This window comes from Mytilus californianus, unplaced genomic scaffold (assembly GCF_021869535.1).
Source record: "Mytilus californianus isolate M0D057914Y unplaced genomic scaffold, xbMytCali1.0.p SCAF_6, whole genome shotgun sequence".
In the NCBI taxonomy this organism is placed as follows: domain Eukaryota; kingdom Metazoa; phylum Mollusca; class Bivalvia; order Mytilida; family Mytilidae; genus Mytilus; species Mytilus californianus.
The window spans coordinates 45,398,727-45,415,957 of NW_026262712.1; the positions used below are offsets into that span (position 1 = coordinate 45,398,727).

The window sequence follows — 17,231 nt, forward strand, 5'->3', positions numbered from 1 at the left end:
GTTGGTGGATCCAAAAATTTTCTCTTCTCCTTCTCGCCGTGGTGTCCCACTCGGTGTTGACTTCTATGATTTGGAAGGTAACATTATCAAAAGAATGTTTCGTTGAACGAAGATGTCTTGTGAGAGGACAGTTTTTGTTGGTTTTGTACCATGAACGATGGTTATTGAGCCGAATATTAAATTTGTCCATTGTTTCTCCCACATACTGAATGCCACATGTGTCACATGTTAATATATAAATTGAGTTCTCCGTTTTACAGTTGGAATTTGAGTAGATGGTATAATTTTGTTTAGTAACGGAGCTGATGAAAGAACTGCTTGTATTGGCAGCTTTACAACACAAGCAGTTCCTTCGACCACCATTTTGTACCATCGTTCATGGTACAAAACCAACAAAAACTGTCCTCTCACAAGACATCTTCGTTCAACGAAACATTCTTTTGATAATGTTACCTTCCAAATCATAGAAGTCAACACCGAGTGGGACACCACGGCGAGAAGGAGAAGAGAAAATTTTTGGATCCACCAACTCCACACTTTAGAACCCGATGGTCTTAACGAAAAAGATGAGAAAAGATACAGGAAAGATAAAGAATAATTTAGTACACAGCATCGTCCTTTTTATCCTGTAATATTGGCCAATGGACGTTGCTAACTTCAACTACCAATTTTGTAGAAATCTTGAACTTCATCCAAATTATGTATTATTTTCAAGGCAGCTAAATTCAAGTGCAACATATACATTGAGCTGCAAAAGTTTCTTATCATCTACATCCGATTTCACCTGGATAGATGCACGCTTGATAAAGCTAGTTAGTCTAGCGAAATATTGCGTTTATTTTCATCATTTTGTAAATATTTTAAACATTCTTATATTTACATACTAAATAGTGTGTTAAAATTACATTGTTAGGCAATCTATAATTTTATTTGTGTAATTGAATTAATCTCTGTACTGATTAATCCACACTCCCATAGATTTGTATGTCATGTGCTGCTATTTATAGGCACTTATATATATATATATATATATATATATATGTACAAGTGCTTAAAACATTTAGAATAAAGTTCCTAGACTCTCTTGCATCATCGGCGTCTTTTACAACATATGCTTATTATATTTTCAAGCCACGAGGCTTGTACACATTTTTTAATTGGTCAGGCATGTTGTATTTGTAAAGTACGAGTTCATTAAGTGTTGTACTGTGCAGTACATCATTCTATGGTAGCTAATGCATGCTAATTACGGAAAGGTTTTGTAGCTTGCATAATATTGGGTTTCCCTTGTTCCTTTTTTCATATGAGGTTGATTTCATACAGAGGCTAATTTCATCCTTTTTAGTCACGTTCTGCTACACAGATAACGTTTCTCACTAAAAAGTTCAAAGTGATTAGTATGTTAAACGCATCTCGGCTCTTCAAATTTTATTTTATTTCGCATTCCATCTGGATTCTTGGGCCACTGATGAGTCTTATATAGACGAAACGAGCGTCTTGTGTACCAAATTAAAAGCCTGGTATCTCTGATTATCTTTTTTCCTATTTGATCGAACTTGACTGAAAGGAAACATAATTATACAGTTAAAGGTGCTTCATATCTTTGATTATATTAAGAAAATGACAATGAGTGTCGGTTGAGAGCTAAATTTTACGCCAAAATATATGATTACAGCTTTCTTATTGTAAACTGTTCATTTCTATGTAGCAACATTCCAGCAAGGCTTGGTATAGTGTATATATATCCAAGTTTGTAAGATTTTGCGTCATCCATCATGATGTTCTTGATAGAGAGAATTTGAATATAATGAAGATTTTAAACAACGAGTTCCAAATGGTTGAAGTCATCCCCTCGAAGTTTTACGGACGTGATCATTATTTGTTTGACCGTTACGTGAGATACAATTCTGTCCATTTCTCATTGATTTTGAAATCATTTGAACATCAACGAATTTGTACGAAGTTAACTCTTAACTGATGATTATTGTCAATTTAGCTTTTCTTTATGATGTTTTGTTGGCAGTCTTTTGTCTTTTCATCATTTTTCGTTTTTTCGTTTCGTGGTATTCGACTTTTAAAAAACCCTTGGTCTTTTTTTTTTGTTGCAGAAAAAATATGAATAGAAATAGCAACTATTCAGTAAGCAAATCGTGAAAACATTTTAAACGTGTCATACCGTTTTCCAGTACATTTATCTTTAAAACTAAGGGAATGTTGTTTTTCCCATATTTAAAGGCCACACCAGCTGCTGCCTAAAATAATAATTGTCTAAATAGATGTATTAGAGTATAATTATGAACTTTCATCTTTTAATTCTATTTTATTATTTTGAAATAAATTACAATTATTTTTTTAAAACTAAGTTTGAAATATCAAATGCTGATTTTGAACTCAACTGTTTTCAAACAAATGCCATTTAAAGAAAACTGAAAATTGTCAGTGTCTCATTAATTCACAAAGATACACCAAACAGCGAAGCAATACATAAGACTTTTTTTGCATTGTGTAACTCTTTATTCTGCTATAGTCAATTCGTCATATACAGTTCTGATAACTACATTACAAACATCTTTATTAAGGATTTGCTTGTGATTGGTAGACAGCTATCCCGTATATTTTCTAATAAAAAAAAACAACACAATATCCAAACCGGCACGTTCTATCCATAACAACTTTACACATATGCAGAGGATTATTTAAACTAAACAAACGAAAAACTTGATTTAACGTGGATTTTCTGTTTTAAGTTTTAAAATGTAATGGGAAAAATTAAATGCTTCTTTTTGTTGTTTTTTTTTTTATGTGTAGGTATGGTAATACCGCCAAAAATATTCTCTTATTATTCTTTGTACATTCAAACATTTCAAAACAATTATTACAACTTATACTTTATTTTAAGTAAAGTCATTCATTTTATAAAAAAAATCCACCCCCTTCTGGTACCCCCGTAAAAAATTAACGTGTCATTATTGATAAGCTAATTACCTTACTCTTAAATAGCTTCAACGCAGTTTTGTACTTTTTATTGGAGCAAAGAGGCAAAAATAGTCGGTCTACTTCAAGTGTCATAAATTGTTTATCAATCAAATTAATATAACAAGAATAATGTCTTTTTTATGTCTTAAATGTCATCTTTTAACATCGAGCAATTTGTTTTGCAATGAAACGAATCATATATCTTAAACAACATTTCAAGTGTATTTTTTATATACTTTTTGACATACAATCACTATAGCTAGTGAGGTCATTGTTTTGTCTGCATTACTCCTACAGGGTTTTTAAAGCGTTGATCGTGTTCATTTGTTTTGTATGATGCACTTTCCGGTTTCAAACGAACTATGCGTCAGTGAACGCTTTTATTCTCTAAATTCTCTACAAAACTACAAAAGAAGCAATTCATTCTTAAATGTCATGGTAAGATCTCATTATACAAATGAGAGGAGATGATACTAATAAATTAAAAAAGACTGCAACCAAACGACAAAAATAACAAAAAGACTCACAGAGGGTAATTAGAAAACAATCTTCAAAACAAATGACATGTTTCTTCACAATATTTCAAAAGCTCTAAATCTAAGAATGTCGTACAGATGACAGCGGATATGTTCCTAATGTCGTAACTTCAATCCCGTCCCCTTTTCCCGAATGTGACCTACCGAATTACACATATTACCGGGTTTGTACTTACATGAGTAACACGACGGGTGCCACATGTGGAGCAGGAGCTGCTTACCCTTCCGGAGCACCTAAAATCACACCTAGTTTTTGGTGGGGTACGTGTTGCTCAGTCTTTAGTTTTCTATGTTGTGTAATGTGTACTATTGTTTTCCTGTTTGTCTTTTTCTTTTTTAGCCATGGCGTTGTCAGTTTATTTTCGACTTATGAGTTTCAATGTCCCTCTGGTATATTTCGCTTCTCTCTGACAAGACGTTTGATATAAATAAATAAAAAAAAATCCTGCAGCTGACACTTACTTTGTAATTTTTTATTCTTATACTCACAGCTGCAAACAAACATGCTTCTACCCCATCTCCTGTTATAGCAGAAGTTTCAAAGTATTCAAAGTTATATTTTTTGCAAAGAGCTGTTATATCTTGTTGTTTTACTGGTACAGTCCCTTTTGTGTCCTCACAAGTTGTGTCATAAAGCAAATCTGACAAAAGAGAAATGAGAGAAAAAAAAATACGAGACTAATACATATCATATTGAAATTCATCTCAAAACAATTTCCCTTTTCTCTGATTTCTCTAATCGGAGTTTCGGCAAGTCCTCTTATATCCCTAATGATAACATTAGCATTATCCATTATTATTTAAGTTATTTAAAGTAAGTTACTGGAAAAAAGGAAAGCATAAAAAAATAAAGGTACAATTATTGACTATATACATGATATAAATATGCTAACTACACATGTAAGGGATGTTTAAACGTAAACAAATAATCGTTTATAAGAATTGTACGCAAACAGGTTTCGAAAATAACGTAGCAGAAAAAAAGACATACACCAGTCCGCAGATGATAAATACTGGGGCATCTGATGGTATATTCTTCACTAAAGTTGGAATAGGGGACTATGATTGTGCCCCTCTCAATTTGTTAGTCATAAATTTGTACACATTGTTGAAACAAATAGACAGTCGTGTATCGCCTGCTGTCTCAAAATAATATAAACAAACATAAATAAGTATATACGTATGATAACTAAAAAATTCAGTCACATAAAGCATATAAATAGAGTTCAAAATTGGAAGCCCCATAGAAGAATTTGAGCTAGCCATTTTCAAGGTGCTGCGATTTAACCAAATATGACCCGCATGATGACCTAAGACGACATCTGTTACTGCGATGAACACAATTGAATTATTTGGATATAATGTCCCCCGAATACAAGCCTAAATTATACATCATTTGAAAGACGAAAAATTGAACTATAACAATGTGCCTGCCGTTAGATTAAAAAATGGTCACGATATTTTGAAATAAGGTTTGAGGTCTACCTTACAAATCTTTAAAAAGTTTGATTGATTAAAATTTTTTTTACTTTTCTTTATTTTGTGTGATATCACACTTATACAATGTTGGCTTTTGCAATGGTAGATTTTCTTATAACAACTAATCCCAGAAATTTGTTGAACAAAATTCTCAAAACGACGTAATTGCAGAACTAAAACATATCAAGTTTTCAACCATATTATATCGAAATGACCTTGAACTTATCAATTAAATCACTAACATTTCCGGTAAAAAAATCATTTGTTATGAAAGACAATATTACACAATTATTTTTCAACCATCATTGTGTGCGATATAATAGACCATCAGCCATTACACAGTAAGGTTGAATAGATGGGAAATCAATTCCCGTGTTAAACTTAAATTACAAATGTGTACTACTGTGGACAACAAGAATAAAGTTTTTGTCTACATTTTACAGAAAAACGCAATAATTTACAACAATTTGAAATTGTAAAATTTTAAAGGCAGATGCCAATGAAAACCCGAATTGAAATTCCTAAAAAAAATTGTTATTCATGTTATTGCAAGAACTTAATTCCATAACCGGAATTAACATTCTTATTTGTAAAGTTTTGTTGGTTATAGAACCCATTAATTTAGATACGATCCATGTTAACTAGTCGATCCTTTGATTTAACTTATTCATAAGGGTTATCAATTTAACGATGTATTTAAATCTTTAAATATTGCTTTTATCGGTACTTATATTGACTTTGTTTTTTGGAAATTTAAAACAAAACTAAATATATATTGCTATATATGTAGAGTTATGATAACTGATTATCCTTCATCCTGTCGATACTGTTTACTTATATTTTGGCATTGCACAAGGTCATGTGTTTCTCAAACTGTTAATGACGTCTTTACACTAAATCCGTCAGATGTGTACTGATTGATACTAAAGTCTGGGATAACATAATTTATTTATAAGTTGTAATTGGCTTTTGACTAGCTTTCAGTAACTGAAAGTACTCTAATATCGGTGTTTTGTGTCTATTATTTATTTTTTTTATGTTAGTTGGTTTATTTGTCCTTCCTACCGATTTACTGAGTTAAGTCATTTGCAACTGATTTCTTTACAGTTTGTTTTCATTTTGTGCTGTTACAACACTGTCTCAGGTTAGAGTAGGTTTGGGCGCTCAAAAATATATTCAACCCTGCCACATTCCTTATGTGCCTGTCGCACGCTAAGAGGCTGAAATTAGGTTGTTGGCGTTGGTGTATGTCTGTCATATTTGGTTTTCTGAAATTGTTTTGCTATAAATAAGCCCATTATTTTTCTCGTTTGAATTGTTTTACTTTTTTGTTTGTCGTGGCCTTTTGTAGTCGATTATATAGTATCGAGTCTTTTCATTGTTGAAAGCCATACGATGGCCTATAAATTCTTATATCCACTTCATTTGAACTCTGGGGGTCAGTTGCCTAATCCTTATTTTTATAAGCAATACAAAAGTTAAAAAAAAAATTTACTATTCGGTAAAAAAAATCTCTCTTGAAAATGTAACCGTACGAATGACAGAGTGAAAATTAAAGAGCACATACATATGTTTGATATAAGACAAGTTGTAGCCATTTGTTATATGGGAAGATCAAACTGAAAAGCTAGACGACTTCTTGCCGCATTGCCATCGCTTTATAAGTGTTGATGTTTTTGAGAAAAAAAACCAATAGGAAATGGAATATTTTCGTACTTTTAGTCTAAATATATGATTTTTTATTAATTGATATTGGCTTTGAACTGGTCTTTGGTAGCTGTGAGTAATCTCAGTTCTGTACGTAGTTGTTGCTTCTTGCTGTTACTTATATTTTTTTTTATTGTTTTGTATAGTTTGTTCATGTATTGTACCGTTGCACCATTGTCCCAGGTCAGGGGGAGGGTTTGGCACTTCAAACAGGTTTAACTCAGCCACATTCTGTATGTGCATGTCCCAAGTCAGGAGCCAGTAGTTCAGTAGTTGTCGTTAGTTCATGTCTGTCATATTTGTTTTTCGTTTATTGTTTTGTTATTAATTAGGAAGTTCGTTTTCTCAATTGAATTGAATCATATTTTTCATGTCGGGGCTTTTAATGGCCGACTATACGGTATTCATTTTTCATTGTTTTTCTCATTGTTAAAAGTCGTATGGTTGCATATAATGGCTTACATCTACTTTATTTGAACTTTGTCGGATAGTTGTCTCATTGGCAATCATACCACATCTCTTTATTTTTATATTGCAAGTTCTTATCACTCTACCACTTTTGTTCATAAAGGCAAACAGAGGGAAAAAGAAAGAAATACATAACAATGACAGTACAGCGGGTTTTGGAAAATAATATGGAGACGTTAATATTCACAAAACACCAATACAAAAGCACATCGAATGATGGCTTCGATTTCATAAAGCAATCATTGCATATCATAGAAAAGCCGCATCCAAGATTTTTCGTAAAATTGGGTACAAAGGTATTGTTTTCGATTTTTGAAGTTGTCGGACGCGCAAATGAACCGCACATATAGAATTAACTACATGAATTTAGGTGAAATTTGCGGATTGATATTGAATGCTAAAGTTTGGATTTTTTTATAGTTGATATAGGGTGCTTTTGCAGTTGAAGTGATTTGGATTGGTGGTTAGCAGGTTAGCATATCAGCTGATTGGCCATATTTAAAGTTTCATTTTTATGTAGACTTTTATATACTATTGTTTAGTCCTTTTTCCGTTTTTTGCCATTATTTTGTCTGTCTCTCGTCGACTACTGAGGTTTTTTTTTTCATTTAGTATATAACGCCCGTGTTTTATCAGATATTCTGTCATGCATTGGATTGTTTTTATTATACTTAAATAGTACTATGAACTTTATTATAGAGGTATGGTCAATGATGATGGAGGTTATAATGATACTATATTCAAAAGTGGTCACTGCGCAATTCGGAGTCCAAACATCGTATTTGTTTCTTTGTATTTCGTACGAATTGTTTGGCATTGCCGTGTACATAAATGTATGAGAGCAATTATGTAGTTATTACACATTATGATTTCAAGAACAAATATCAGCAATTTAGCTCATAAATATTTTATATTTGTTGAAACAAAGTGTATTTAACATGAACAATTAACCACATAATGGTAATGAATGAACCACTACATTTCGATTTCGATTATTTACTGGGTTCTTTCATGCGATTTGTACTTTCAAATGACAAATTTGTGTTAAAACTGTACAATGTAAGCCATTTTGGGGAGAACAAATAGATTAATGCCGTCTTTCGTCCTCCAAATATCTTTGATTTATACTATTCATGCGTTTTAACTTCGCACATATCTATTAGTAATTATTACAAAAATCAAATGATTTGTTTTTTACTTCGGAATTCCAGGGCCACTTCTCACTAGAACATGTAAATGCATTTAAGTTCAAATGGTCTTTTGATATTAAAATTCCCTGAAGAGATTAGTTAAGGATTCAGTGATTTTTGAAAAATTGTCTTGCTTTGACATGTTTGAATCAAGAACTCTTCAGACATTTTGCATGCAGTTATTCCAGTAGTGTCGTTACCTGTCGCTATATGGAAGTAATGGGAGATAATAAAACTGCAATAATTATGACATTATCCTATTTACGTAAAGTTAGGTCGCATAACAGGTCGCTGACAAAGCGTCGTTTAGGAAGGTAATGTATGCGTGGATATCACATAAATTGTTAGTAAGCTACACATAGCCAACATTATGAAGACAATCACATAGGAAACAATAAAAGGAATAGTCGTAATTAGTCATTAGTTAACATAGGTACGCAATAAAATATTATTTTGCACTGTTGCTTAACACAGCCTTAACCTTTGTCAACATTCAAACGTATATCATAATATATATATATAGATATACATAAAAAAATTGATATGATTCATTTTACATCATAATCATACTGATGAAGGATATCTGTTATCGGAAATATTTATAGATAATTACATTTAATGTTTCCTTTTTTTTAATATTGGTGTTATTTTGTACATTTTTTAGGCGTTTATAGACATACATATATATATATGTGTGTGTGTGTGTGTGTGTGTGTGTGTGTGTGTGTGTGTGTGTGTGTGTGTGATTTTTGGGGGTGTTTTAAAACAAAAAATATACGTTGTGTTCTTAGAATTAAAAAAAAAAACGGAACCAACCGAAGCGTGTTTTTTCAAAAGGCTTAGAATTACTTCCCATTGAAAAATATAAGTCGACAAAATTGGGAAAAAAACTAAGCAATATTTGCAATGTTAACAAATCAAGAGTAAGAAAACTATATTCAATTGAAATAGTATACGAAAAAGGAATACATGATAACCAATTTATAACAATAACAGCTAATCCCTTTGAATATAAATGTTTTCCTAATTAAATGAGTGACTGTTTCTTTATCATGATTAAATTATTCGTCATATATACGGCTTCTTTCTATTATCATTCTATCTTATTTTAATCTACATTGCTGCTTAATTTAGAAACAATATCTTCATAACATATGTTTAGTAGATCACCGTAACTACCATTAGGAAAGTTGGAAATACATATTCTAAATTAATGTGTTTTTATTCAGTACCGTTCAGTAGTTTTTCGTACAAATATTATATAATAAGTATTTAACAACTGTTTATAGACTGCAATCGAATTTTTCTAACAGTACTGAATTAAGCGCAGTGGATAAGCCTAAAATAATTAGTTAGAGCCGTATCAGTTAAAAAATGTTTAACTAAAATACATGTACAAAAATATATCTATCCCTTATTTTTTTCAGTATTCGTTCAATGAATAATAAAGAAGTATTTCCAACTTACACTGAACTTTGAATTAGCACAACATTATGGTTAGACTTGGCAAACTTTCTTTATAAACAAACAAAAACAATTCATGACATAGTGCCTGCTGTAAGAAATGGAAGGATAAAATTATTAGAATACCTAAACGTGAAAAAAAAATGAAAGTGACTTTAGAATTATCCAATGTGTAGTGTTTCATGTTCTCCCATTACATAAAGTTGTAAACAAAATAATTATAAAAGCTTAATAGAAGTTTAATGAATATCCTTTGAATATACTACAAATTTAAGCCTCTGAAATAATTTTCGTCCCGGTACAATTTCCCATTTTGAAGACGGTAAATATATTAAGTAACTTCATTCGTGGATACTGGACTGGTATCCTGTAACTGTGGTCCTATTCCTGTCAGACCAGATGACCATCTCAAAATCAGATTTTTACGTTACTTGCTGAAAGAAATTATTTATCTTGAATACAATTAAATTGTGTTATGTTTAAGTCTCTGATTTGTGTATTTTATAGTCAAATACAAGATACCACCCCTTCACACCAAGAATTGTTTCAGCTAAGATTTGATTTTGTATTTATATCAAATTTCATAAAAAAAAAGTGTCTTGGACTTTGTTTCATCTTTTTTTAATTTTGGCACGTTGCTGTAGAAACAACAAATATTCTTTATTTTCGTTTTTTTTTTTGCCACAATTGAATAAAGTATCAATGAAAGAGTCAGATCAGTACGTCCTGCAACAAGGTCCAAAATTTTCTTTTTGTGTCATTTTGTTTGTTCGGTATCATATTACGGTTAAAATAATAATAAATGAGGGATAAATTAAACTTTTAACAAACAAAAAAACCATGGAATAAAACTGCACAATCTAACGTTTTTTGCTATATGAAACAGCTTTCCAGCCAATACAAAGAATTTGAAACTAAATATTCGCACTAACACTAAAGAAATTAATGTATTTCTATAATATAATTACATAATAGCCTGTAATATAAAAACCAAATCTTCAAAATTTTGTCAATGTCAATCAAATAACCTAAATTTGTAGAGTGATGTTGCTGAATTGCTTCAAATCTACCTTTCCGGAGACATGAACGTGGATCCAGTTATTTCCCCCATTAGTTAAATGCAAATTTTATAATCTAAGGTTTGTATTCACTATATTTGACTGGAAAATTATTTTCTCATACTTGTGGCCTCTTCATGGCTTCTGGTAGAATTCGTGAAGGGTCATGATCGGTATTTAAGAAAGCAATGCCGTTTCGAGTAATAATAGGGTAATCTCATTCACTTGCTGGTTTATTAAAAATGAAATTTGGCCCATTTACTAAGACAATCATCCACCATATACATTTCAAAATAACACAAAATTGAGGTATGATAGTTTAATGAATACCCTTTGAATATACAACAAATTTAAGCCCTTTTACATAATTTTCATCTCGGTACAATATCCAATTTAAAAGATGGTTAATTTATAAAGGGACTCCATTCGTAGGCACACGACTGGTATCCTATAACTGGAATCCTATTCCAGGTTCATGCTCGTTTTTAACGCTCAAGATTGGGATAGAATCTATAACAAAAGTATCAAAAAATGGTTGGTTTGTTGTTTTAGAAAAATTCTATAATGTAAAAGTCTATAGATATTTCTTTTTATCAATAGTTTTATTTTCCATATTTAAACATATTATTCAAAATAAGGGTTCGAGTTTTATTTTAATATTCTATAATACTACGGTTAATGATTTTATATAAATATTTGAATTTAAATCACAACCTCGATAAATACAGACTGAAGTCCGAGAATGATCTTCAAACGTCATGATGGTAGGTAGAATGTCAAATTTTTTAATCCTTAGAACGCCAATTTTTAAGTTTCAAATAACTAAAAAACTTCTAAATCATATTGTTCAGGCTACAACATGTCTAAACTGAACATGAAAGTAGAATTGTTTCGTGCAACATTCTTTTCTTCGGTTAAATTATCTATGCAAACTTCGAAAACTTGTTCCTGTATAAAAATGGGACTAGTAGACAAAAATACATGGAACAAAGTTTATTTGTTGTCTCTTAACACGTTTTTTAAAGCCATTTCTGTGTTCCAAAATTGCTTACGACTGTTCTTACTCCAACAAGGAATGTTGAAGGATGTTGAAAAAATGAGATGGAAAATGAATAAATATAGGGCGGTATGGAACACCTTTAATTTTTATATTGTTATTATTAATCATAGTGGGTCAAAAAATTTAAAACCGATTGATGCATATTTTTAATTCAATATAAGAAGGTGCACAGTTTCAAAAATGAGGTATATTATAAAAACATTATATACCTATGCGGAGTTATTTTCTTTCAGAACGACAGGTCTTTCTTTTGAAGAATCAACCCGGACGATACCAAGTTTCAATGAAATTTGCTTCAAGGCATAAAATAATGACCTGTTTAAGGTAATTAGTTTCCTTGATTAAAATGCAAACTATAATTTACTTAAACATTTAATTCGGTTGATAGTTATCCTGTGCTATGGATAAAGGCTGAAACAAACCTGTCCTCCGTTTTCAGACTGAATTACAAAAAATCGTCGTGGACGCACATTTAAACTTTAAAAACAAATAATGTGAAATTTTGTTAATTTATCGCTGTAATAAAGGGAATATATTTGAGATGAATTTGATAATGCAAAACTTTTCGTAACACTTTTAAAACAAGCCAGATTTAACACATTCGTGTGTAGGATTTTGAAAATCTTATTGAGTCACACTGTATTGGAAATCATACATTGACCTATGGATATTCGTTTTTCGTGTTATATGTACATGTGTCACGATTTCGTGCTCTAATCGTGTCAGTTCTGAATTTATTACATTTATATATACCTATACCTTTCACTCTATCAAATGAACAAATGACCAAGCAATTTAATTTCAGCCACGTACTTTATGATAGAGAGGGGTGGGGGATTTTTTTTTTTTGGGGGGGGGGAGTATACTATTTAACTCTGACTATGCTCTCTGTTTATAAAAAAAAATGTATTTCCATTCAAAAGTGAAAAAAAAACAATACTTCTGAACAGCTCGTTAAAAACTGTCAGAAAAAATCTGCTTATCCGCGATAAAAATGTCACGAAAAAAAAAAGAAATAAAAACAGAACCTCCCCCTTTCATAAACTAAGTTGGTAATAAATTACTAACAAAGTGACTTGAAATTTTCATACACCGTAACAATTCATTTGTATCTTGCTTCATGCAGTTACAGTGATATAAGACACCTCGGGGTGTCAGGATTGCCCAAAGAAAGACCTCCCTACGGTCGGTCTTTCATTTAATCAATCCTTACACCCCTCGGTGTGTTATACGACAAGAAAAACCTTAACATTTGCATTATCTATAACGTAAGATAATGTAAAATAAACATAAATATACTTTTTACTCAGGACAGACATGGTTATTCATTAGTGAAAGTGATCCAAGTTTGATTATTGTTTCAAGTGAATCACTGATAATTGACCCCTAATTTTTGATAATTATAGCTGATAGTACAAGTAAAATGGACTCCTTTCCATTGTTTAAAATATACAGATTTAATTTTTCGTCTTTTCTTATTAATCCATAATCTTTTATCATCGAGATATATTTTACCGAATAGTTTTGTGCGCATCAACAGATACAGTTATAAAAAAAGATCTGGCATGTCCAAATCAAACATCTGACAGTTGTGTATTGATTAAAAATGAATTAAAACAGTGGTCTGGTTCATTATATAAGTGAAAGGTTAGGCAGTTTTGTTTATTAAGAATGGCATGACAGAATTAATTGTGTTTTGCGCTTCGTGTTGATGATCTAATGAGTCAAGCCCTTTAAACCAATTTTACATTTTATTCTTATGTTGTTATGTAACACCACTGTCCCAGGTTACGGGAGAGTCAAGTGTTCGCAATCATATTTAACCCCACCACATTCTGTATGTGCATGTCCCATATAATGAGCATATACTTCAGTAGTTGTTGTTAGTCGCCGTCTGTCACATTTATTTTTCGTTAAATTTTTTTACACAAATTAGGTCGTTTGTTTACTCGTTTGAATTGATTTACATTTTTTGTCGGTGTTTTTTGGAGCCTACTATACGGAATATGTCCTGCTAATGGTTAAAGGCCGTATGGTGACCTTTGGTTGCTACATACACACAATTTTGTCTATGGTGATTAGTTTTCTGATTTGAAATCGTACAACATCTTTTAATTTTGAATTTTATACAAATATTTGTCTGTGACAATACGAAAGATTTAACCCATAGGACAAGGTATACTTGAAGCTCTTTTTTTTTGGCTCCTTGAAATGGACCTTCGAAAAGTATTGTAAATCTACCAAATAGCATCCTTAACATTTTCATATGATAATTGTCTGTCAGACATCAGTATTTATATTTGTAAATTTTGTCTGAAGTGTACGTACGTACAATGCAAATCTACTAAAACATTCCCTAATTTTGACATCATTTCATTAATATTTAGATATGATGCAAGGCTTTATACCGAAAAAATTTTGGTACAAGATGTATTTTTTTCAAATATGTTATTGTGTGTTAAATATGTTTTGGGTATAACCTTGGTTCATAACTATTATCTATATACGTAATGGTTAAAAGGCCATTTGAAGTCAAATAAATCAATTTTGACATGTTAATGACATCACTAGTGACCGTTCCGAACTGAAGTGTTCAGAGTATATCAACACTTTTTGTAATTTCAGAGGCAAAATAATATCGTATCCCTTTGTTTCTTGACAGTTTATTTGTGCTTATTAACATATATTACAAAATATTGGGAACTTTATTTCAGTGTATATATATTCAGTGGCTAAAACGGGTATAGCCTAGTTGGTGAAGAACCAAAATGAAAATTGAAGGACTTTACTTATTATCTCAATAACGAAACAAAGACTGAATAATTGATTGGTTGTTGTTTGCAAAATTTCTAGTGACTGCATGTATTTTACGCATATTCAGTTCACGGCGAAATTTCTAAGTGTAAATTGTAGTAAAACTCATAACATCCGCATGATCCGCTGACATACATTTCTGAAATATTTATTTCAGTAAAGGAGATTCAGGTATTCCCTCTCCCTATCACCAACACAGAAAGGCTTGACTGAAAAACACAGGAATTTGTCGTTTTCAAAGAAAAAGAACAACAATAGAGGAAAAGAAGTGCAAGGTTCTCATTTATTCATATTTTGCATGCAAGTAGAATCTGTTTATTTGTATTTTAATTTCGATATGATTAGGAATCGGAAATGAGTGAGCCTCTTTTTCATAGATAACTTTTGAATGCAGACCTACCTGTATTCTCGAACCACTATCCATGTTTTGTCAAATTGTTGTGTTTGCTTTTTGGTGATTTACCGGTCCCGAATTTTCATTTTGTATAATAATTTCGTTTTAACTAGTCCGAGGAGATGAAGCCAGAAAGTGCAATGCACTTTTTTAAAACTGCTATATTCTTTGCTTTTCCTATGGCAAGATGTAAAGAGAGTAAACGAAAGATGCATTAACATGAATAGTCTAATGTAAATACTCATCACTTTCACTTGTAAATGAATTTGAATCTTTAATGGCCATTTTGTTCTTAAATCATCAGAAAAGTCTGAACCTAAAAACGGCAATTCTTGTTCACAGTTTCAGTTATTTTTCAGATCTTTTCTTATTTCGAATTCAGTACTGTTTAGACTGTTTGCTTGCAGTAAATCCAATGCTAATGTTATAGTTTTTCAGACATTCCAGTCTGTTATTGTTTTGTTGAGATAAGGAAAATTACTGATAAGAACAGTCTGAACATACATGTAGAATGAACATATCTAAATTAACTGCAAGCGAATTGCCTGAACAGTCCTACTTTACTGCAGCAGATAAGTCTGGAAATTTACTGAGAGACTAAAGAAGACTTAATAGTTCATTGTTCAACCTTATTGAATAAAGGCAACAGTAGTATACCGCTGTTCAAAAGTCATAAATCGATTGAGAGAAAACAAATCCGGGTTACAAACTAAAACCGAGGGAAACACATCAACAATAAGAGGAAAATAACGGAACAACAGAAACACTGAAGTGCAACAAAAACAAACGCCAACATACATAGATACGGACTATTTGATAACAATTGTCATATTCCCGACTTGTTACAGGACATTTTAAGAAGAAATGTGGGTTTAACCTGGTTTTATGGCTAGCCAAACCTCCCGCTGATATGGCAATGTTAAAAAATATCGCTAAAATGACAACACTACGTGACAGGAATACAGTACAAACAACCGCAAGAACACTCAGCACAGAGAAACGCATAAATAAATAATATAATAATGCATTTCAACATGTTAGCCGCAGAATAACAACGAACATCTTCCTTTAACTACAGCACAGCACACCACAAACCACAAACAGTGACGTATTTTTGTGACGTATGTATAATCTTGAAATTCATACAATTATATGAAACGAGATCCCAAAATTTACAATTATTTTCACAATACTAGTCCAAATAATTGAAGCTGTTCAGATCGAAATGGCCATTTCAGTTCACTACTGTTTGTTTTGCTCTAATATCAAAGAATAACAACGACTCATATTACAACTCGAGTCATGTCAATTTTCATTTTAAACAACAACAAAAATTTACTAGATAAGTGTTTGACCTTCCTGGTCTTTAATTAATGTCCCACTTTCCTGCTTTTTATCTTCAACAATATTGCTATCGATAGTCACTAATAATCACGATAGCGAGGAAGTTAAGCCATCAACTGAAATTAACACGTCATAAATCGTGCTTGTTAAAGATGATTACTAGTAGCAATTCGTTTTTATTCTACATCTATTACTAGTATTAATTTATATATCAATTTATTACTTTCCACATGGAGAAGCAATTAGCCTGCATTCGTGTCGATCCCTACTGTTTTAATATAGCTTGCTTTTGTTTCATTAACCTGTATATATGCGATTAAAATATCATTGGTATATTGGCTCTATGTGGCCACTCATTTAACACCATATTTTGTGTACATTTCTCTCGATCCTATTCTTCAAGAGAAATATCACTTATTTCAAAGAAAAACAAGGATATATACCTGATTTTGTACCAACTAAAATCCATGGTATGTCTGGGAGCCAATTGAGTTTCTCCGGAATCCATTCATATTCAAGAGCTTCGAATGAGTCTCTGCAAGTTGTGTCGAAAAAGACAAGTACAACATCAGTTCCAGGATAAAACAAACGTCGCATTTCGCAAAATTCACTCTGTCAAAAGAAATAAAACCAAAGCCAAGTCGTTAAACAACTTTCATTAAACTATTTTATACGTAGTTGCACGCTTTTAGCGGAATTCAAGATAAAAAGCGTACGCTATTAGTTATGCGAGTTATCTCC

At 31.6% G+C, this 17,231-nt stretch overlaps 1 protein-coding gene across 1 annotated transcript; it reads right to left on the reverse strand.

Moving 5' to 3' along the window:
• Nucleotides 1-1,991: 1,991 nt before the first annotated feature.
• Nucleotides 1,992-17,097, reverse strand: LOC127706448 (ras-like GTP-binding protein RHO). Its single transcript, XM_052211085.1, has 3 exons — nt 16,934-17,097; nt 4,002-4,153; nt 1,992-2,252 (listed from the first exon to the last, which is right to left on the reverse strand). The coding sequence occupies exons 1-3, from the start codon at nt 17,085-17,087 to the stop codon at nt 2,133-2,135; spliced, it is 426 nt and encodes a 141-aa protein (XP_052067045.1). The 5' UTR covers nt 17,088-17,097; the 3' UTR covers nt 1,992-2,132.
• Between the last annotated feature and the right edge of the window lie 134 nt (nt 17,098-17,231).